General features: G+C 35.5%; 2 protein-coding genes across 4 annotated transcripts; one reads left to right on the top strand and one right to left on the bottom strand.

The window, feature by feature from the left end:
- The first annotated feature begins 9,575 nt into the window (after positions 1-9,575).
- On the top strand, positions 9,576-17,827 carry LOC133036958 (uncharacterized). Its single transcript, XM_061113742.1, has 3 exons — positions 9,576-9,864; positions 17,199-17,270; positions 17,625-17,827. Exons 1-3 carry the CDS (start codon positions 9,576-9,578, stop codon positions 17,825-17,827), a joined length of 564 nt encoding a protein of 187 aa, XP_060969725.1.
- A 1,284-nt stretch (positions 17,828-19,111) lies between these two features.
- Positions 19,112-23,723, bottom strand: LOC115714683 (UDP-glucuronate:xylan alpha-glucuronosyltransferase 1). 3 transcript variants are annotated; one of them, XM_030643438.2, is made up of 5 exons: positions 23,569-23,723; positions 23,240-23,335; positions 21,445-21,660; positions 20,674-21,302; positions 19,112-20,390 (listed from the first exon to the last, which is right to left on the bottom strand). In XM_030643438.2, the coding sequence occupies exons 2-5, from the start codon at positions 23,293-23,295 to the stop codon at positions 19,357-19,359; spliced, it is 1,935 nt and encodes a 644-aa protein (XP_030499298.2). In that variant the 5' UTR covers positions 23,296-23,335; positions 23,569-23,723; the 3' UTR covers positions 19,112-19,356. The 3 variants fall into 3 exon arrangements, with proteins under 3 accessions (XP_030499298.2, XP_030499299.2, XP_030499300.2); XM_030643439.2 differs by having other exon boundaries at positions 19,112-20,387; XM_030643440.2 differs by having other exon boundaries at positions 19,112-20,381.

Raw genomic sequence — 23,723 nt, 5'->3', positions numbered from 1 at the left:
CGGCACAACAAAAGTGTCTTTCAAATCCAAATAAAAACCAGTTCCTAATAACAATCTGAAATGCCCAATTGCTTCCACTTCTACCGATTGTCCATCGCCCACAAAGATGTATCTTTCACCATCACTTGGCTTTCGGTAGCTCAGGCAACCCTGCATAGAAACACTTATGTGAGTAGTAGCACCAGAATCTATCCACCAAGTGTTTCTAGGTACTGAAACTAAATTAACCTCAGAACAGACCAAAGCAAGATTAATACCTTTCTTTACACGCCATGCGTGATATTTGGCACAATCTTTCTTCACATGTCCAGGTTGGTTACAAAAGAAACAACCCTTAGAATCCTGTTGTTGTTTCTTTTGAACTGGACCCTTAGCAGCTTCATTCTCAAATTTCCTTTTCTTGCCCTTATCCTTAGGGGTAGTGGCCAAATGAGCACTTTCAGTTTTGTCTTTTTTTAACCTTTCTTCCTCTTGCACACAATGAGAAATAAGCTCGTTGAGAGTCCATTTCTCCTTTTGACAGTTGTAACTAATTTTAAATTGGTTAAACTGTGGAGGAAGTGTTAACAAAACCATGAGTACAAGTACATCATCTGAAAGCTCAATCTTAAGTGTCCTTAATCTTGAGACAATATGATGCATTTCCATAATGTACTCCCTTACATTTCCTTGACCCTTATACTTCATGTTCATTAAAGAACCAAGAAGTGTTGTCATTTCAACCTTATCGTTTTTAGCAAAACGTTCCTCAATTTGTTCAAGGAAATTCTTAGCCATAGTAACCCCTTCGGATTCTGTGCCCCAAAAGGCTTCTGGAATGCTGTGTTTCATAATCATTAGACTCATGCGATTTGAACGATCCCACCTCTCAAATTCCCTTTTATCATCATGGGAACTTTCCTTAGTGAGAGGTGCAGGTTGTTCATTCCTTAGTGCATGGTCCAAATCCATACATCCCAGAACTATAAGTAGGTTCCTTTTCCAATCCTCGAAATTGGTCCCATTAAGCATAGGAATAGAATTAATGTTAGCAGATATTGAGGCAGCAGAAGATGAACTAGCTGAATATAGAACAAATAAAACAAGCTCACATTAATATGCATAATTAAACAATAAATTCAAAAATTGGTTAATCCCATCTCAAGATACCAAACACACATTAATATCAAGTCTTTGGACAGTAATATTAACTGTAAGCGGTACTCTTGGTGTAGCAATCAAATATTGACAATAAAACTGTGTCAAACAATAGGTCAATCTTTGGACTAACGTATTGCTCACACAAAATACCTTATAATTGTCACACATTTATCGCCACAGGTATGTTTGAAATCTAGCAAAATATTCACTTACCTTTGGGCTAGTCAATATAAGCATCAATTACAAACATACAACCATCCTAATATTTAAATAAATTAATCTACACAAAAGAGGTCACTTTGGCGACATATTGTTTCAATTAATTTACTCAAAATATTAGTCATAAAACACCAAAATTTGAATTAAATTTTTTGCACCAAAATAGATATTTACCAAACTATACTGTAACATATATATATATAACACAGAAATAATATATATATAAATATGCCTAAAATCTTATATCATAATAGTACTGCCATTGAGTTTATCGATAAAATAATACAGCAGTACATCAAAACAAAAAAGAAATCACCAATATATATAAAAATCCATAAACGAAAAGCTTGAATTGTATTCAAAAAAATCTTAGACGCCACATTTCATTAAAATAAAGAAAAAACAAGCCCATTACATACATACTGTACGAATGATATCAACAAAATAATATGAATAATTACATAAGTCAAACGGAACCCAAAATCATTTATATACTAAATATATACAGTAATCAAAATAGTATATATATATCAATGAAATCCACTAACATCAATCAAAAGATGAATATACAAATAAACATACTTTGACCGAAATAACAAACCGACTGAAGCCATATATCGATTACACATTCAATTCAATGATACATAACACCAATCGAAATATATATATATATTCATAAATCAAAAATTTTCACGCCGAAAATCAACCAAAGATTCAATATAAATATACATTGAAACTAAAGCCCAAAAAAAATTAAGGCATAATATTATTCAAACAAAAATCAAAACCCTAATTTTTAAAATCCCCAAATTTCATAAAACAAATCATCAGATCTTCAATTAATTCAACAAAGGTGGCTCTGATACCACTTGATTGTTGGAAATTATTTTACCAGGATCTTAGATCTACTCACAAGTATGTTTATTAACATCCTAAATATGAACTTTCTGAAACGATAAATTAAACACATATAAAGTTTAAGAAACCTTACATTGGGTGCAGCGGAATAATATGACTCCTTCCGTTCAGATATCTAGCCCTTGATTCCTTTCTGTAGAAGAGCATTATCAATATCTGAACCTGGATCTCTTTCTCTGAATCTTTGATGCTGAAACTCCTTTGCTGATGATCTTTCTTCACGATCTTCCTCACTATGATTGAGGTATCACTTGATGTGTGTGGGCACTACTCTAATCACTAAGGATTTCGAAATTCAAAGGAAGAAGAAAGAAGAAGTGGTAGCTAAAGATAGGGAGAGAGACAGGCTCAGTTTTTCTGAATCAGAAGAAGTGTTTTTCCTGAAGCCTTCACTATCTATTTATAGCATTCCACTAGGGTTAGATTTGAATTATATGGCATTAAAATAATGAAAAAATCAACTTAAAATACAACAATAGGTGGCCCGCCATACCTTTAATGGATTGGGCCATACTTTTTGCAATTTTACAATTTTAACACCTTTTGTATCTGATTTTCTCAAAAATGCCAATTTCCTAATTCAACCATTTAAATGTCAATTCTAACTATTTAGTAACTATAAATAATTATTAAATAATATTGTCATTTATCATATTTATTAATTGAACCATACAAAGTATCATAATTAACAAATATGCCCCTATAAACTCTTTCTTTACAATTTCGCCCTTACTTAGTGAAAATTTCACAAATAGACATAGTCTAATTTGTGAATTATAATTGATTAATCAAAACCAATTACATGAGTCTTACAAGCAATATTATCTCAACTAGTGGGGGGACCATGGGTCTATATAACCGAGCTTCCAATAAGTAGATCAAGAATTTAGCACTAAAATTCACTAACTTACTAATTCTTCGTTGAATCCACGCATAGAACTTAGAATTGCACTCTCAGTATATAGAATGCTCTATATGTTCCACCATATAGACACATCATAAGTTATCCATTGTTATAATCCTAATGTGATCAATGATCCTCTATATGAATGATCTACACAGTAAAGGGATTAAATTACCGTAACACCCTACTATGTATTTTATCCTTAAAACACTTGACCCCGTATAAATGATATTTCAGCTTATGTGAAATGAGATCTCCACCATTTATTTTCGTTTGGTCAAGCTCGAAGGAGATCATCCTTTGCTTACTATTCGCCAGATAGAAGCTATAGATTCCATGTTTATGCTAGCGCTCCCACTCAATTGCACTACCGTGTTCCCAAAATGTACGTATCACCCTGACCTAAAAGTAGGCTTAACTAACAAATCAAAGAACACGAATAGCCTTTCAAGATTGAGCCTAATCATAACAGGATTAAGATCATTTGATCTAGGATCAACTAGGCGATATTGACTTGAATAGATTTTACGGTAAGTTTAATAAATCTAAGTCAAAGTTCAATATCGGTCCCTTCCGATGCATACTCCATGCATCCAACCTGAGCTTTACTTTAACCAATGTTCTGGAAAGAACATAGTATTTCTCCAAATACAAGTAAACTCTTGTTGTAGATTATCATATCAGTAAAACCATGTGTCTGATAAATCTAGGAAACTTTATTCACATAGTCATGTTTACTTTCCAATGTGTTGACGGCACAATAAACAGGATCAAGTATGTGAAAAGGGTTTCAGATGAATTTATACATTATGTACATATAATCATGAAATAAATCATGTGAACCATGCAACATTAAATGTTATTTCTGATCTATATTAATAAGTAAATCTGATTATATTGAAATGAGTTTTATTTAGGGCATAAAACCCAACATTGATAGGGTTATAAAACACTTAAGAAATATATAAATCACAGATCTAAACATATTCATAAAGTGCTTTAATATAGAAAACCCTAAATCATAAATCTATAAAGCCTTTGCTAAATTAAAGAAGATAATGATAAAAGATCAGCGGAAGCACTAACCTGAAGCCATTGTTGGAGATTGCAGAGAAGGTTTTGATCTTCCAAGAATACACTATTTTCTAGAGTATTTTCTCTTATGTGGAAGGAGAGAATACAGAAACCCTAGTGTTTCTTGGGGACCACTACCTATTTATAGACTCATCTTAGAATGAGTTTTGGGTATTTATAATTTGGCCCCTCAACAAATTATAAATTAACTTATGGTATCTACACATTATTTCCATGACAATTTAATACCCTTTTGATACCCATAACATAATTGGTCACTTAATTTTGTATCACACTTTATAATAGCATATACATTATACATATGTGCCCACATAGGATTTTTAATCCAACATTATTCAATCATCAATAATGGAGAAACACATTGGAGAATACAAAGTTTACAACTCATCAACAATGGTATTTTACACCTTACAAATCAACTCACTTGAGAGAGATATGTGATCACACAGATTATCTATAACAATCATCCTCACTCATTACAAACGTAATTGTCAACTAAATTTCTCTCTATATCGTCACGTAAAGAAGTAGTGCACAAAGCCTTTATTAACCCCAAAAATTAGCTCCACTAACTCTCGAGATTAGTCGTCTAATGACCAAAAGATTAATGAGGGGGCATTCGATTAGCCTACTCGCTCGACACTATTACAAAAACCAGTTTTAACGTCATTAAAATTACAAAATTGACGCAAAAAATTAATGGGCAAAATTTGCATCGATTGAGAATAAATGTTGAGCTTGTGTTAGTTTTGCCACTAACTTGTGTCAGTTTTGTAGTGAGGGTAACTTGCGTCAGTGCACAGCCGACGCAAAAAATGAATTTATGAAAAGAAAATAAAAAAATAAAACAAAATTATGGGCTTTAGCCCAATACAATGAGGTCTGGGTTTTGATTTGTGTTTATTTTTGTTTTTGATTGTGCTCAAATTTGGTTTGTATGGGCTTAGATTTAAAATTTTTTTAGTGTGTCTATTTAGTGTGTTTGTTATAAACCGATGGGATAAGTGTAAATATCAATTTTTATAATTGTTTGCGAGTGTTGAAAACTGACGAAAATAATTTGAAACGGAAATTGATAACTGACACAAATACAGACATTTTTTGCGACTACAGTATACACGTCGGTTGGGGGAACCGATGACAAAATTTTTAATGTCAATTAAAAACTGACGGGAAATGTGCTTTTTGTAGTAGTGAGACATGAATTTCTCAAGGTTACCATCAATTTTTATAGGCTCGAGATACGTCCAAGCAAATCCTAGGCCAACCCCATAAGTTGTGTTTGTATATTGTGAGTCAGGGGCTTGCATGCGAGCTCATGTGGGGGCTAGCACATGGGCTTGCATATGAGCCATGAGTGAATGTGTGTGTGTGTGTTCGTGTGTCCGTGTGCGTATGTGCGAATTGGGGGCTCGCATGTAAGCCCATGTAAGGGCTCGCATGCGAGTCACTCGTGAGTTGTGTGTGTGTGTGTGTCTTGGTGCATGTTTATGCGTGGGTGTGTGCGAGTTGGGGGCTTGCATGCAAATCGTGTGCGCGTTGAGTGTGTGCGCTCACGTGTGTTTGTGCCTGGGTGTGTGCTTGTCAAGGGCTCGCATATGAGCCCATGTGGGGCCTCGCATGCGAGTCACGAGTGCTTTGAGTTTGTGCATTCGTGTAGGAATATCAATGGGGCGGGTTGGATTTGATCCGACTATGATCCGACCTGATCCAGATCATGTACGGATCTGCCCCGCCCCGCCTTGCTGGATCAGATACTCGGATCGGATCGGATCAGATCCGACCCGCCTTATACGAATTGGATCAGATTTGACCCGACTATTTTTTTTAAAAGAATTTTACTATTAACATATAATTTTACATCTATTTTAATTTTATATCAATGGGTCAAGGTCCTGGGTCTGGGTCCCGGCTCCCGGTTCCAGGTTTGCGTTCGGGTTCAGGACTGGGTCCCGGGTCCTGGGTCCAAGACCAGGTCCTAGGTCCGGGTCCCGGGTTTGGGTTCAAGTCTCGGTCCGGGTCCGAGTCCCGGTCCATGTCCGTGTCCGTGTCCAGGTTTGGGTCTGGGTCCGGGTCCGAGTCCCAGGTTTGGTCCGGGTCCGGGTGCCGGGTCCAGGTCGAGGTCCAGGTCCGGGTCCAGGTTCGGGTCCCGGGTCCGGGTCCGAGTTTGGGTCTGGGTTCGGGTTCGGGTTTGGGTCCGGGTCTCGGGTCCTGGGTTCGAGACCGGGTCAAGGTCCAGTTCCCAGGTCCGGGTCCTGGGTCCGAGTCCCGGGCGGGTCCGGGTCCGTGTCCCAGGTCCAAGTCCCGGTTAGGGTCCAAGTCCCAGTTTAGGTCCAGGTTCAGGTTCGGGTTCGGGTCCCGGGTCCTGGGCGGGTCCGGGTCCGGGGTCCCGCGTCTGAGTCCCGGGTCTGGGTCTGGGTCTCGGGTCCTGGTCCGGGTCCAGGTCCGACATCCAGGTCTGTGTCCCATATCAGGGTCCAGGTCTGGGTCGCGGGTCACAGGTCCTGGGTCTGGGTCTGGGTTTGGGTCCGAGTCTGGGTCCGGGTCTCGAGTTCGCATCCGAGTTTGGGTCCGGGTCCGGGTCCGAGTCTGGGTCCAGGTACGAGTCCAGGTCCCAAGGGATCTAAGTCTTCAATTAAGTTTTTTGTAAAATAAATTGAAATCGGGTCGGATCAGATCCGATCCAGAAAGAATTAGGCGGGGCGGAGCAGATCTGATCCAAGATCCAATAAGTATCCGAATGTTTCGGATCAGAGGTGATTCGTCGGGTCGGAGCTCCAACCCGCTCCAACTAAATGGATCTTTTTGACATGCCTACATTCGTTTGTGTCGTGTGCGTGGGTTGGCGACTTGCGTGCAAGCCCATGTGGGGGCTCGCACGCAAGTCGTGCCTGTGTGTAAGTGTCGTGGTGTGGGTGTGTATTAGGGCTCTCATGAGTTTGTGTGTTGTGTAATATGCATGTGTTGTTTGTGTAAAGGAAAATAAAGGTGAAATTTGAATGCACATCGAAGAGAATGCCATTAGAGGAGGAATCAGACGACAAGGCGTGCAAGGGAAAAGCGTATTACCACACCTCATGGAAGCTTTGAAAGCAAGGAGGTACGAGTAGTGGAGGCATTGGACCTGTAAGGTCTGAGGACCCGACCAAGGGTACGCTGCTGCCACCACCTCTTCGACCTGGAACCACCTGATACCGGACAAAGGTATGAGGCACAAGATCACTCCTGCGCCTGTGGTTTGCATCCTAAAGCGATAGCTTGTCTCTTTGGGACAATCATGTATCTCAGGCCATTAGAGGAGGGTAGTTGGGACGAAGATGAGTTTGATGATGAGTAGCCTTTCTCAAGAAATTCTAATCCGAACAACTACCCCCTAATTTCAAAGAGCCCAATATACTACCATACGAGGGAATCACTGATCCAAAATGTTATTTGGATGCCTTCAATGAAATCATAAAAATGAAGAGGGTTACAAGCAAAGCAAGGTGTCAATGCTTTGTGGTAACACTCGGAGGTACGACATAAAAATTGTTCAAAAGATTAACTCCTGAGTTTATTACGTCTTGGAAAAAATTTGTTAATGAGTTCTTGGCCCAACACCGTGCTTCCTGAGACTATATCATCCGAAGGACGAGTTTGGCCAACATTAAGCAAGGAGAGATCGAAAGCTTGAAAAGCTATATTTAGCGTTTCATCGCTAAAGTAGCTAAAGTTAGGAGATTATCCAAAGATGAGCATAAGATTGCCATAACTGCTGGAGTTAGGCCAAAAAGTAAGCTATGGAACAATATACTCAAGAGAGAGTTGGACATCTAGAGGACTTTTATGAGAGAGCCTAAAGATATATCTTGGTGGAGGATAGACATGAGAACTTGGGAGGGGGAAAGAGTGATCATCCTAGGAAGGCACAAGTTGAAGAACCACACAAGAAAAGGGGATTTGAATACAAGGAAGATGGTCAAAATAAGAAGATCAAGAGAGATGTAGAGCCATAACACCATAAATACACCTATTATACAGAATAGACTCACTTGAGAGAGCGTATTTTCATGGAGAATAAGCATCAACTATCGTTCAAAAGACCACCACCCATAAGGAAGGAAATAACCACAAGAGATTCTAATAAGTATTACCAATTCCACAAGGATATCAGGCACCTCATGGAGGACTACAAACACCTCAAGGTTGAGATTGAAGAATTGATACAGCATGGATACTTGAGGGGATATAGAAGAGAAAATCAGAGGCCAGATGAAGGGCATCTGCAAGAAATACACGGCGTAGCTCCAAAGGTATTGAGAGACATCAGAACCGTTCGAGGAGGGCCTAGTATAGGAGAAGACACTCGCAAGGGGAGAGACAAATACACCTGAGAGGCGAGGTGGGAGCCCCAAGTCTTGAGCCTAGAACAAAGACCTCTAAAAAGCTTCAAAGGGAAAAATGACTCAGTCACTTTCACAGAGGAAGATGCAAGTGGGGTGCATTTTCCCTACAATGATCTATTGGTACTCACGGTTCAGATGGATAATACGAGATTGCATCAAACTCTAGTTGGTAATAGAAGTTCAATGGACATCTTGTACTTCACAACCATCAAGAAGATGGAGTTTTGACCTAAAGATTTGAAGAATTGTGCCTCACCAATACGAGTTCACTGGAGACTCACTTTAACCGTCAGAGACTACAGAGTTAGTCCTGACTGTTGGAGAACGGACTTGGCATTCCACGGTGATGGCCACCTTCTTGGTGGTGGATTACCCTGCAGCTTACAATGCCATGTTGGGAAGACCGTTGCTCAACCAGTTGAAGTAAATCACTTCAGTATATCCCTGGCAATGAAATTCCTAATTCCCAGAGGCATTGCCACCTTGAAAGGAGAATAGAAGGAAGCCCGGGAATGCTACAACATGTCACTAAGGATTGCACCAAACCTTGAGAGTCGATGACAATGACGATTCATTGAGGACTCAACAAAGTCATAGAAAACTTGTTTGAACTAGACCCACAGATTTACAATGAAGTGAGAGTAAAGTCAGAGGAGGAACTAGAGGAGGTTGTCATTTTAGAGAATCCGCTCAGGGTCCTCAAGATTGGAAAAGGTATTCTAGAAGCCCTTAAAAAAGAGTTAATGAAGTTTCTAGAAAGGAATGTAGATGTATTTTCCTAGGGGCACGAAGACATGGAAGGAATCAACCAAACGGTAATATGTCACCATCTCAATATAGACCCTAATGTAAAGCCAGTAAGGCAAAAGTAAAGGGCTCTAAATTTTTAGTAGTACACAGCCTTGAAAGGAGAGATGGATTGGCTTGAAATTATCAAGTTCATTCATGAAGCATTTTACCCAGTTTGGATGTTGAATCACGTGTTGGTTCCAATGCCCAATAGGAAATTGAGAGTGTGCATTGACTTCACTCACTTCAATAAAGCCTGCCGAAAAAACAACTTTCCATTATCGGGCATAGATGAGTTAGTGGATTCAACAGTGGGACATGAGTTGCTTTGCTTTATGGATGCATACACAGGATACATCCAAATACCCATAAATCTCGCAGATGAGGAGCACACCTCGTTCATTATTGATCGAGGTTTGTATTTCTATCCGGTCATTCCTTTTAGTCTCAACAACGCGTAGGCAACGTATCAAAGGCTTCTCAATAAGATGTTGCCAACCCAATCGATCCCAACATGGAGGTTGACGTGGATGACATGCTTTTAAAAACCAAGAAGGTAAAAGACTTAATCAAAGACTTAGACAAAATACTACTCTCTGCAAGTGCCGAATGAATTTGAATCCATTGAAATGTGTGTTTGGTGTGTCATCTAGAAAATTCTTAAGAATCATGGTAAATGAGAGAGGCATTGAGGGGACCCTAAAAAGATCAAAGCGCTGATGGATATGGAATCGCCTAAGAACAGGAAGGAGGTCCAGTGCTTGACGAGGCGAGTGGTTGCACTGAATAGGTTCATTTTGTAGTCCACTGACACGTGTCTCCCATTCTTTAATGTCCTCAAACGAAACAAGAAGTTTACTTGGGATGAAGAATGTGAAAGAGCCTTCACAAGCTAAAGCTGAAGCTCTAATGACATTTTTTGCTTAAGGGCTTGTTTTTTATTTCTATTACGTTGAAATTATTGTATGGATGTTATATAGGTGTTCTATGATATTTGGAATCAATTGGTTAAGTTTTGGTAGATTTTTTAAGATGTGTAAAACTCGGGGTTCCCATTAATAACGAAAAATGATCCACCTTTTAGGACAAACGGTTAACCGTTTCATGCCAGGAAATCCCAGAAAATGGTTAACTGTTTTCGGGAATTTTGGGAAGATCAAAAGTCGTATTTTGGCCATATCTTTTTACTCGAGTGTCTATTTTAGACATTCTATATACCATGTTAAAGCTTGCAACGAGCTCTATAATAAGGTATATGTTTTAGAGCTAAATATAATTTTTATTTAGGGTGTTCATACCATGAGATTTGGTAGAAAACTTTAGATTTTCTTATGCGAATATTAAGCATTATTTTCGGATAGACACTTATTGGTTTACCGTTGTTGCGACATAGGGCTGAGATCATCAAGAATGTTTCTCCATTTGGGTTGGCCAACATGCATGAATCTAGATTTAAAGTAAGAAAAGTACATTGTACTACATAGCATGTTATGTTACAACACAATTGTAATCATTGTGAATCGATTATATTGAGGTTAAAATACGATTATTATCATTATATGACTAAAAAGGATGCATTATTAGAAAATGATGAGAAAGTTATCTTATTAGACAATGTTAAAAAGTTTGCCTTATTAGACAATGATGTTTGGATACCGAAGGATTAGGTATCAAAAGTCATAACTATAAATGAAAACTGCTGTTAGGTTTTCCACTTGACGATTGTCTTATTAGGCAATGACTAAGATATATGAAAGTCAGGTTAGGGCATCGACTTGCCTTATTAGGAAATGTTATATATGGATGTCGAGTTAAGGCATCGACTTGTCTTATTAGGCAATGTGATATATGAATACCAGGTTAGGGCATCATCTTGCCTTATTAGGCAATGAGATTTATGAATACTAGAGAATGATTTTCAGATTGTCTGATTTGACAATGATAGTACATTAGTATGCTAGGTGAGGTATTAGAATTACTTTGTTAGGTAAGTGGTGAGAATGATTACTTTATATCGTCACATACCTTTTGGTCTTTGTAATGCTTCTGGAACCTTTCAAAGATGTATGATTGCAATATTTTCTGATATGGTTGAAAGAAATCTTGAAGTGTTTATGGATAGTTTTTTTGTGTTTTGAAATTCTTTTGATGACTGTTTGCACCATCTTTCTCTTGTTTTAATCCGTTTCAAAGAAAAAATTTAGTTCTCAATGGGGAAAAATGTCATTTCATGGTTAAAAAGGGAATTGTCTTAGGGCATGTGATTTCATCTCAAGAAATAGAAGTTGATAAATCCAAAGTAGATCTTATTTTAAAACTTTCTCCACCTAAGACAGTAAAAAAAATTAGATCATTCTTAGGCCATACCAGTTCTTATAGAAGATTCATTAAAGACTTTAGCAAAATTTCACGCCCTTTATGTCATCTTCTTGGAGGAAGAAAATGCTTTTGTCTTTGATTATGAATGCCATGTTGCCTTTGAAAAATTAAAATCTCTTTTGACTAGTGCATCCATTACTCGCCCTCCCGATGGGAATGTTCCTTTTAAAATAATGTGTGATGCTTCTGATTATGCAATTGGTGCTATTTTAGGACAGAAAATTAACAAGCCACCTCATGTAATATACTATGCTAGCAAAACATTAAACGAAGCTCAATTGAATTACACTACAACTGAAAAGGAATTGATTGGTGTTGTATTTGCATTGGACAAGTTTAGGTCTTATTTGTTAGGACCTAAAATAATTGTCTATTCTGATCATGCTGCATTGAAATATCTCTTGTCAAAAAAAGATGTTAAATCTCATTTAGTTCGTTGGATCTTGCTTCTACAAGAATTTAATTTAGAGATATGTGATAAAAAAAATCTTTTGAAATGTTGTAACTGATCATTTGTGTAGAATTGTTGTTGAAATGAATCATGATTCCTCCACTATTATTTAAACTTTTCTTGATAAACAACTCATGCATGTATATTCTTTTCCTTGGTATGCTGATATTGTCAATTATTTGATCACTGATGAAACTCCTTCTCATTGGTCTAAACAAAATAAATCTAAATTTTATTTGGAAGTAAAAAATTTTATGTGGGATGACCCTTATTTGATTAAATATTGTCCTAATCGATCAAATAATAAGGAGATACATTCTAAACTGTGATCAATCTAAAAATCATATTTTTTTGTCATGATCATGCATGTGGTGGACATTTTAGTAGTAGAAAACTACTTTAAAAATTTTACAAAGTTGATTTTATTGGCCTACTATCTTTCATGACACTTATATGTATTGTAAATCTTGTGAGCGTTGTCAAAAATTAGGAAGTGTAACTAGAAGAAACATGATGTCTTTAAATCCTATTTTTCTTGTTGAAATATTTGATGTTTGGGACATTAATTTTATGGGTCTATTTCTTAACTCCTTTGGTAATTTGTACATTCTTGTTGGTGTTGATTATGTGTCTAAATGGGTTGAAGCTATTGCATGCCACACAAATGACCACAAAGTTGTGCTTAAGTTTTTGAAAGAAAATATTTCTCACGATTTGGTTCACCACGTGCTATCATTAGTGATAACGGTACACACTTTTGTAATAGCCCTTTTGAGCATTTAATGAAACAATATGATATTACACATAAAGTCACTACACCTTATCACCCACAAACTAGTGGCGAAGTTGAGATATCAAATAGGGAGATTAATCACATCTTATAGAAAATTGTCAACCCATCTAGGACTTATTGGTCCTTAAGACTCATTGATGCATTATGGGCATATCGTACTGCATACAAAATGTCCATTGGAATGTCTCCCTATAGACTTGCTTATAGGAAGGCATGCCACTTTCCCGTTCAGTTAGAACATAGAGCCTATTGGGCTATTAAGCAACTAAACTTTTCCTTAGAAAAAGCGGGTGAGAAAAGAAAGCTTCAATTGAATGAGTTAGAAGAACTTAGGAATAATGCATATGACTATTCAAAAAAGTTAAGGATCGAATGAAGTTTTACCATGAAAAAAATATTTTGAAAAAAGATTTTTCTCTCCTTTAAAAAGTTCTTTTATAAAATTCTTGTTTGCATCTCTTTTATGCCGCCAGCTTGCATACCAAGCTGTCACAATTCGGCAGTCTTAGTATTTCTGCCATAACATTTTTGATATACATTGGAATTGGACAACTCAAGATGCTTTGGAAAGATAAGAAAGAGATCTTTGAATCTTATGTTTGTGGCAAGATCCAATTCTGAAAATATCAGTATGAAAATCCTCCAACAATTGTAACCTAGTAAGTTAATCTTACTAACTCTACTCATGAGTTGTTACGGGGTTGACCTCCGAGCTGCAAGGAAATACCACGAGACTTGTAAGCATGGATTTCCAAGATTAACGATTCTTAGGCCATATGCATTGACTCAATCAATCTTTGACCGACTTTTACAATTGATGTCTCTCGACTGTTGGGGCTGATTATTGACTAATCTCGAAAATCAACTCTGTCAATTTGTGGGATTAATATGGGGTAAAGGTTCTAGAGTTTACATCCACTTGAAACACCTTGAATCCTTGCTAGATTCTAAAAAAATGGAAGGTAGGAGCTGGATTTTCTTCGGTTATTGTGGGAGCCGAGCAAAGGGAGAGAGAAAGAGATGAACATCTTTTCTTAATTTTTAATTTTTCTGAGAATTTGAGAAAAAGGATAATTAAACTATATTATCCCTATTCTAATTAGTGGCGAGCTTCCATCTAAAGGAGTATTCCACCTAACTCTTAAAATACCCAAAAGGCCCTTATTTTGGTGCTTAAGTAATAATATGACTTAGGGACAAAATGGTCAAACACCATAACCCCGTCTAATCTCGATATTCCAAATATTAACTTATATTTGTATTAGAATCTAAATTTACCCGTGTGACTCTAATGACCATCCATCGCATTTTCCATCGTTGCCAAGCAAAAAAAATTGCATATTTTATATTTAACATAAATAATACTTTTACAGTTTAATAAAATCTCCAAAATTGAGAAATTATAAATCTAATATTTGTTTCTAAAAATGGGGCCCACAATAACTATGAAATCAAGTATAATTATAAAATGTCAATAATTAATGCTAATTGCCTTTACTAATCTATAATTTATCATGCAGTCATTACAATTACACCTCCTGCAAGCTCTAAAACCAAGGAGGCACGAGTAGTGGAGGCACCGCACCTACAAGATTTGAGAACCTGATAAAGGGTACGCTGCTACCATCACCTCTACGACTTGGGATCACCTAACACCACACAAAGGTATGAGGCACAAGACCACCTCGTGCACCTGCAGTTTGTAGCCCGAAAGAGATAGCTTGTCTCTTTGAGACCACCATGTATCTCAAACTATTAGAGCCTATAATTACTCCATTCTCAAATGTGACAGGGGTTGAAAAATTAATGGTTTAACTCAGATACTAAATGCAATAAAAGAAATCATTCTTTTACTCAAGAAATTCCTTGCCACTTAAACTTGCATTTCACTTAAACTTCTTCTTACTTTTGAAATTTGCCTTAAATTCTAATTTTCTAGCCACAAAATTAGTTGGCAAGTTCTTACCGTCAACAGCCTTATGTAGACAACACAAAATGAGGGGTACCTGGGTTAATTAACTGAAAAAAAAATATCTCAGGAGCTGACTAGACAAAGCTACTAGATGAGACTAGCAGTAGCAGTGCACCAAGCTACTAAAATCTCTCACAAATTCCACCTATTTTAGTCACTTGGTTAAAGATATCCTTGTATTCCTTTAAAGCTTTGACTGTTCCATCTGTTGTGCCTTTGAAAGACATAGTTATTTGAGTGTTCTTCAATGTTCAACAAGTTTAGGCAATTTTATCGAATGTATCGGCTATACATCAGACTTGACCGATATTGATAGTATAAAAGATATCATTAAATTACTGTTATATCTTTTCTAAGTCATTATCACTAATTAGTTGATCTTAGATCAAGTGGTCTCAATCCTGAGATGGTTAAGCTTTAGCTTAATTTTACTATACAGGTTCTTTAACTTGTTTGGTACTCGCTTACCCATAGGACTAGCCCATAATTAAGTTGGAGCATTAATAATAGATATGGACTTTATAGCTTCTATAATTATTTAGAAGTAAAACCATGGGTTTCTTAGATCTTGCCTAAACAATATAAATAGAAAAGCTCTTATTTCAGTATGTATATTAGGTTACCAAAACATCATTTATTTATTGGGTTGAGTTATTACTTATCAGGTTTAAGGAAGCTATCTATGTTCATCACTTGGCAATACCCTGCTACAAAACACGAACTGAGGGTTAGAGTGACTGAACGAAAGGAGTCGCTAATTTCTGCTGCAACCAATATAAGGATTCTATTCTTCTTATGTGTTTATTTATCATTTTATGAATTTTATATTTTAGGATGTTATATTATAATGTATATAATCAAACATACTTGTTAGTAAATTAAGATCTTGATAAAAATAAGTTCCAACAGTTGGTCCCATGCCATTAGCGGGTACTGGTTCTCAGTTCCAATTTTGTGCTTCCAAACGTTTACCATATTCATAATCTTTTATTGAATCTTGTATTTATTGGTCAATTATGTGATTCTAGTTATTTAGTGTCTTTTTCTTCTATATCTTGCCATGTGCAGGATTTGTTGTCTTAGAAACTAATTGGACTTGTTATAGGTGTGGGAATTATATGTTTTGTATGAACTAAAGTTATCAGTATTTGCAGCTCTTAGTGTTGATTTGTCTACTTCAAATTCTAGTTTAATTTGTGGCACTCTTGCCTTGATCATATTTTAAAGTCTCATTTTAAAAAAAAAAAAAATTCTTCTAAAGAGACCTTAAGAAATTTGCAACCTCATGATATTTCTTATTGTAGTGGATGTAAAATTGTAAAATTTTCTACTTTAACTTTCAATTAATGTACATTTTATATTGTTACACATTTTAATACAGTACACTCTAATGATTGGGGACCCTCTCTTATGATTACAAAAGTTGGTTCTCAATATTATGTCTCTTTTATTGATGATCACACTTGTTTTTGTTGGTTTTATCATATGAAACACTATTTTGACTTCTATGATATTTATGATCACTTTTAAGCTTATGTCAGAACTCAACATACAACTGTTATTAAATATTTTAGATGTGAACAAAGTGGTGAGTATACTTCAAATAAATTTGTCGATTCACTTGCTTTAGATGACACTGTGTATCAATTTTTTTGTACTAATACAATTGTACAAAATGGTGTAGCTGAAAGAAAGCTTAGACACATTATTTAAAATATTTGTTCTTCTTTGTTGTCATCTTCTATTCCTTGTCAGTTTTGGGGGGAAGGAGTTCTTACTACAGTTCACCTAATTAATATGATCCCATATTCTGTCACTTCATTTTTTTTTATCCTTTTGAGAAACTATATGGTTGTATTTGTGAGTATTCTTCTTTGAAAGTACATGGTTTTACTTGTTTTATGTTTTGTCCTAGGGTAGAGTGTACAAAGTTGTAGTCACGCTCTGCTTTTTGTGCTTTTCTTAATTATGATGAAGGGAGAAAGGGATAACACTATTTTGATCCTTTTTCTCAAAAGTTAAATGTATCTCGTCATGTAGTTTTTCTTGAGCATATACCTTTCTTTCTATTCCTTATACTCCTTATAATTCGACAAAATCAAATCTTATTCACATTGATCCTTTCTCTGAGTTTTTGTGTGAATCATCCATAGCTCCTATAGTTCCTTTTACTCTTCATCACTCTCGTAGGCATCATGTTGAAAGATCTCAAGAAATAGATAGTGGTAATTTATAATCTAAAATTGCTCCTACCCCTCCTCATATAATTGTTCTAGATTGTCCTGAGATAATGGACCTCCTTGCTATCCTCAAAACATTCATAAGTCTACTTACATACCAAACTTTGTTTATTCTTCTCATTCTACTTCATTACTTCATTTTTAACATCTATTCATTGTCTTTCTGAGCATTTATCCTATAATGAGGTAGTTATTGGTCCTATTTAGAAGCATGCAATGAATAAGAAACTAGATTCTTTGAAAAGACTCATACTTGAGATTTGGTACCTTTCCCTTCTGCTAAACGTGACCAAGTTTGATGGGTCTATTGAAAGCTACAGGGCTTGGCTAGTGGTTAAGGGATTTTCTCAAAGTATGGAAAAGACTTTGAGGAAATGTTTGCTCCAGTTGCAAAAATGACTATTGTTCGTACTCTTATAGCAGTAGCAACAGTTTGCCAGTGGACAAAATCTCAGATGGATGTTAAGAATGCCTTTCTAAATGGTGATTTACATAAGGAGGTTTACATCGTTCCTCCTCATGGTGTTCCTCATAAGCAATGAGAGGTTCGCAAGTTGAAAAAAACCTTATATTGTTTTAATCAGGCTCCCCTAACATGGTTTTAGAAGCTCACTACTTTTATTTTGTCTCTTGGTTTTGTCTCAAGTGATTATTATTCAACTTATTTGTGAAAGGCAATTCTGCATGCTGTATTATACTTTCCTTGTATATTGATGATATGATTTTTTACTTTTTGAGTATTGAAATGAAGGATTTGGGTTCCTATGATACTTTTTGGGTATTAAAGTTTCCTTTTCTCCAAAAATTTATCTTCTTTCTCAGTCAAAGTACATTATTGAAATTATTGAGCATCCTCGTCTCACTAATACTAGAATTGTTGACACTCCCTCTGAGCTAAATGTTCAATATTCTCCTCGAGATGACTCTCCTTTGGAAGATCATACTTTGTATCGCAACATTGTTACCAATTTTGTTTATCTTATTATTATTCATCCAAACATTGTATATGTTGTTCATATTGTTAATCAACTTATTGCTTCTCCTACTACTATTCATTGTGTTACTGTTATTCGCATTCTACAAAAGCTTTAAGGTACCATCTTTAGAGCCTGCTACCACCTTTCAACTCTTCTTCGGAGCTACAAGCTTACTGTGATGCTAATCATGGTTATAATCCCACAGACTAAAAGTCTATAATTGATTTATATCTTTTTTTGGAGGATTCTCTTATTTCTTAGAAGAGCAAGAAATAAATAATATATTATGTCTCAATCTTATATGAAACTAAGTATCGTGCTATGTTGTCTACCACTAAAGATATTATTTGGTTGAGATGGTTACTTGTAGATATGGGTGTTATTCACTCTTGTCCCACTCTTATGTATTATGACAATCACAACACCATTCAGATTGCTCATAACTTAATTTTTCATGAATGCACCAAGCATATTGAGATTGATTGTCATTTTACTCGTCACCGTCAAAAGTTGGGCACCATTATTTTGTCTTTGTTCCTTCTTGGTTGCAACTTATTGACTTCTTTAATAAGTCACATACAAATTCTCATAATTTTTATTTTCTTGTTGGCCAACCTCCCGATACTTCTTACTGTAGCATATCATAAATTTTTCTTGGGGGGGTTAAATAATTATTTTGGGATATTTTAGTTCATTCCTATTATTGAATGAAATTCTAGCCACCCTATTTTTCTCTCCATCTATTTGTTGGTCCATTATACTCAAATATATACATATAATCATAAGCTATTTCAATAAAACTATGAACATATGAAAAGGTGGCCAAAGCATCTACTTTACCCAAATTCATTGACCTAAACCACTGTGTATTATTAAGTACAACAATTCTATAAAAAACAGCATTTTTAACTCTAGTATAAAAGAACCAGGTAGTAAAACAAAAACGGTGAACTCAGTGCTCAAAGAGAGCAATGTTGTTGGTCAATGGTCACAAACAACATTTTTTTTCTTCATTTCTTTTGTGTTGACCTAACCTCAATTTCTTTTTGGTTCTTTAAGAAAAAAATGGAAAAAAGAAAGTAGAACAAATCAACTTATGATGATGAGAGAGAAGTTTTGGGAATAGCTGGTGGTGAAGGATTATAGAACTCATTATCAGTCCAATTGGTCTCGCCCCAATGCTTCAGCATCTTCTTCCAGTTGCACAAATTGTCAACACACTTCTTTAACCTGGGATCTTTGACTTTGACTTTCCAGTGTTCATCTGTGAAGTTCATCTTCTCAGCTTCCCTTCTGTCCCACTCCAACTGTGCCTTCTGCTTAGACTTCAAAAGACAAAACTGTTGAAGCAGCTCAGGCATGGCATCATGGACTCTCCACCACTTCTCATGGGCAACATCACTAGCAAACTCTTGTAAAATGTCAACGTTCCAGTTACAATCATAATCCCTAAAACATAGCCAGGGCTTCAATCCCAAGTAGTGGAGAACATAGAGAATTGGTGGATCAGCACCAAACAGTCTAGTCTTTTTTGCCTTCACCTCTTCATCATCTCCAATCCAAAAGTTCTTCAAGAAGTTCATATGTTTCGGAATTCGATGCCACCATGTGAAGATTTCATTCAAGTAGCCTTGGTCTCCACCATTGTAAGACTCAATCTCATTAATGTGATCCATTAGTAGGTTGAATGTGCAGTTTGAAGGTTCAATAACCATCACACCAGAATTAAAAAGGGTGCCATTGTTTCCTGTGGCTGAAATCTCAGGCATTCTGAATAAGAAATCTATGTTTTTAAGGATTAGAAGGTCAGCATCTATGAATATTATCTTGTCATACTCAGTTAGTTGCCACAACCTGAACTTGCTGTAGTTCCACTCATTGTAAGCATCCTTCTCAGCTTTCGGATTTCGAATTCTTTGTATAGTCTTGATTTTCCAGCCAGCTGCTTCAAGGCCACTCCTGTGGTAGCCACTTATGGACTCATCGACCAAGATGACAAGGTCCCGTGTAGAGCCAGACATTCTGATGCTTTGAGCAGCTGCAATGGCTCCACAAACATAAACATGAGCTGAATGGAGGATGGTTGCATATGCTTCTCGGTGTACATTTCCAGAAGTGACTGCATCTACTTTTCAAAAGAATGTATTAGAGCTATAGAAGAAAAAAAAAAATAAAAAACTGAAAAGAGTGCCATGATGGTATTAGACGAACCGTTATAACAAGTTTTACTACTTTTGAATTTAAGATACTTTTATGTCATAATACCAAGAAGTTTCTCACTAGTTTTGTTTATTGTAGCTACTCATAAGCAAGTGGTTCATATGGTATTTATAGTTATATATTGTTCTATGTATGATTGACTCCTTTGTAAAAAAAAATGAAAGATGTGTGTTCTATGGATTAAAACTAACCTTTTCCCCCAAGAGGAAGAGAAAGCTCACAAGAACCAATAGGAAGCTGGACTTTTTCCCTCAGCACATTCAAGTTTGGCTTGTATAGCCAAACATTGCCTTCTCGGGCCACAAGTTCCTTGCATTTGAAAAGATTTGGTATAGGAAAACACTCAGTAACTAAAACAACATGCACTGGATTGTATCCTTTGTAAAAGGCGGCAAGTTCAGCAACTGCAAGTTGTAAATGAAGTCGTGCAACATCTCTGGACCAGTTCCCCTCGTTTCGACAAGGAAGCTTAACCGCGATGAGATCAAGTCGTTTTCCTGGATTTTTTAGCTTTGGCAAAGATGGACAAATGGGAACATCTTCTTCTTCCTCCTCATCTATCCACTCTGGATATAATGAATCCCACGTTACATTTCTCTCAGCATAGTCTAATTGCAGAACAATGTGAATGGCATCTGGTGTGAGCTGCTTCCATTGATTAAGTTCACTGTTGTTGAAGTTCAATAGTCCAATTCCCTGATATTCATTCTTCAGATTCAACTTCTTGACAACTATAGAAATGTCATCCCAGTTTGTATTTATATTTGATACATATCTTGGATCTGATCCACCCCATATCCACCTCTTTACAAAACTCTCTCTGCACCATTCAAATAACTAATGGGATTAAATTGCAAACTCAACAAAAATATCATAAAATTACATAGTTTGGAGCTTATAAAAATCACAGTAAATAAAAATGTTACTCTTAAATACACACATAAATATGTGTCAATACTTACTGAGAAACAGAATTTGAAGATGGATGGTTGTTATTGTGGTAAATATCAGGAGAGTACAAAAGTGTTACTAAAGTGCCGAAAATGACAACTAGTAGGACAAGCTTAAGCAGAGGAAACTTGCATTTGGGATTCCTTTCATGAATAGATATGTGGAAAGGAGCTTTCTCTGAGTCCTTAGCTTTAGTTCTTTGTGATCTTCTTCTATATGTATCTTCACTGCTCATAGTACATATAAATAGTCAAAATAAGCTAGTAAATTAATAAGGGAAAGAAAATTAATTAAAGATACTTGGATAATAAGGAGCTATATTAGAACTCATATGCACATTTATTTTTTTTATGGAAGAAATCACATTTAATTTGGCAATGAAAAATAAATTAAAAAGATCATTTGATTTTATATTGGTTGGATTCAAACAAAAATAAAAGTATTATTCAAAAAGGAAAATAGATCATTTTTTTTAAAAAAAAAAAATACCTCTAAATATTTATTTAAGGGATAATTACATAGAAACACCAATTTTTATAAAAAAATTACATTTCTACATTCAAAGTTTTTTTCTTATATTTATACGGTATTTTATAAAAACACAACAAAACAATAAAAAAAAAATAACAAGAGTACAATATAAGAAGACCATATTTTATTTAAATAAAATTTAAAAAACCGTCAAAATATTGAAAATTCCACACAAACAGCATTTTTATAATTTTTTTGTTATTTTATATTTTTTTTATTTTTAAATTATTCCTTTATTTAAAGGATTGTCCAACCAACTAAGTGGGTAATACAACCAACAATATATGTCATTTCTAAAATCCAATTGAGCTAATGTATCGACCACAATATTTCCCATAAAAAAAATAAAATGAAAAGAACTAACATTACCATGATAAACAAAATAAAAAATTTAAATATTAAATTTAGAACTTCAAAAATAATTAAATCTATTATAAAATCTTTGAAAAATACTGTTTTTTCCTACTCTTTTTTTCTTATAGAACTTTTTCCATGATAAAGTTAAAGATCCAAAACAAATCCTAGAGTAATTAATGTGATTTTCATTACCTTATTTATTTATTTATTTTGGATGTTTTAAAGTATTCAATAATTCCTTCTACATAAGTACATATACCTAAGGCTTTGGTTTGGATTGATGTGTCATAAAGTGCGATCTACGCTAAGGTAATGAGGTTAAGGTGAATTAAGAAATGTGTCACTATCTGATTTGCTCCCTACACCATTTCTCCCTAATGATGTATCAAACTTTTGGAATCTTAATAATATAATATGTTTGTATATGTTAGCAGCCATGAAGTTTGGTAAGCCAATTATTTATCAATGTGATTAGAACTGCATAGTTACTTAAGAGACCTCAAAAGATGGTCAAAGTAGAGTTTAGATGAGTTAGAAAAGGTAAAGTGTTGTACTTTGAAAACCAAACAAATAGCATTATTGGGGGTGATGATGAGATCCATCTAAGAGCCTTCACATTGGCATTGGACTATACCTACTACAACCTATTATGACTTGCTTCAAACAACATCATGATTCTTATCTTGCATTTATAATCGAAAGGTGAATGTGTTCTCAAGCAAAGAAAGAACAAAAGATTAAACAAACTCTTTCATCACAAAAAAAGAAGAGCAATGATCAAATAAGCACTACTTTAACATTAAATGGCCATCATCATGAGGTGCTTACAATAAACTCTTAAAATAAAAATGGTCATGAAATTAATCTTTCCTGTTAATCCAAAATTGATAAATAATTTTAATGCAAAGATAAACTTACATTGATGCCGATAATCGATGGCCTCCACGAGGGGAAGAACCCATTGCTCCCCTCATTTAGTGTAGTCAATCAATAGTAAGTTTACAGAACCGTTTCCTATTATGAAGAGAGAATTAAGGAAACTCTGAGAAGCTTAAAAATGAAAATATGATAAGATATAATAAGATTTGATGAATCAAATGGCAGAAGTAAAACAATGTTAACAAGCCTCTTGATATTGAAATATAGCATAACTAAAAAAAATATGAATTGGTGGAAAAGCTTTAGGAAAGACATCATAATAAAAGTGTGCATAAACAGAGAAGAGAGAGAGAGAGAGAGGATCATACCTGTAAACTCTTGAGGTAGCTAATGAAGAAGGGTGTGAGAGATAGACAGGTTGATAATATAATAAATCAAAAAGTTAAGAGTACAGAAACGTCTATTATAATTTACTTTCCACAATAGAACTTCACTCTCAATTTCTAAACTATCTCCCTTCTGT

The sequence above is a fragment of the Cannabis sativa genome, chromosome 4, assembly GCF_029168945.1.
Source record: "Cannabis sativa cultivar Pink pepper isolate KNU-18-1 chromosome 4, ASM2916894v1, whole genome shotgun sequence".
NCBI lineage: Eukaryota > Viridiplantae > Streptophyta > Magnoliopsida > Rosales > Cannabaceae > Cannabis > Cannabis sativa.
The sequence above is the reverse complement of the archived record's forward strand: the minus strand, read 5'-3'. Positions and strand labels throughout refer to the sequence as shown.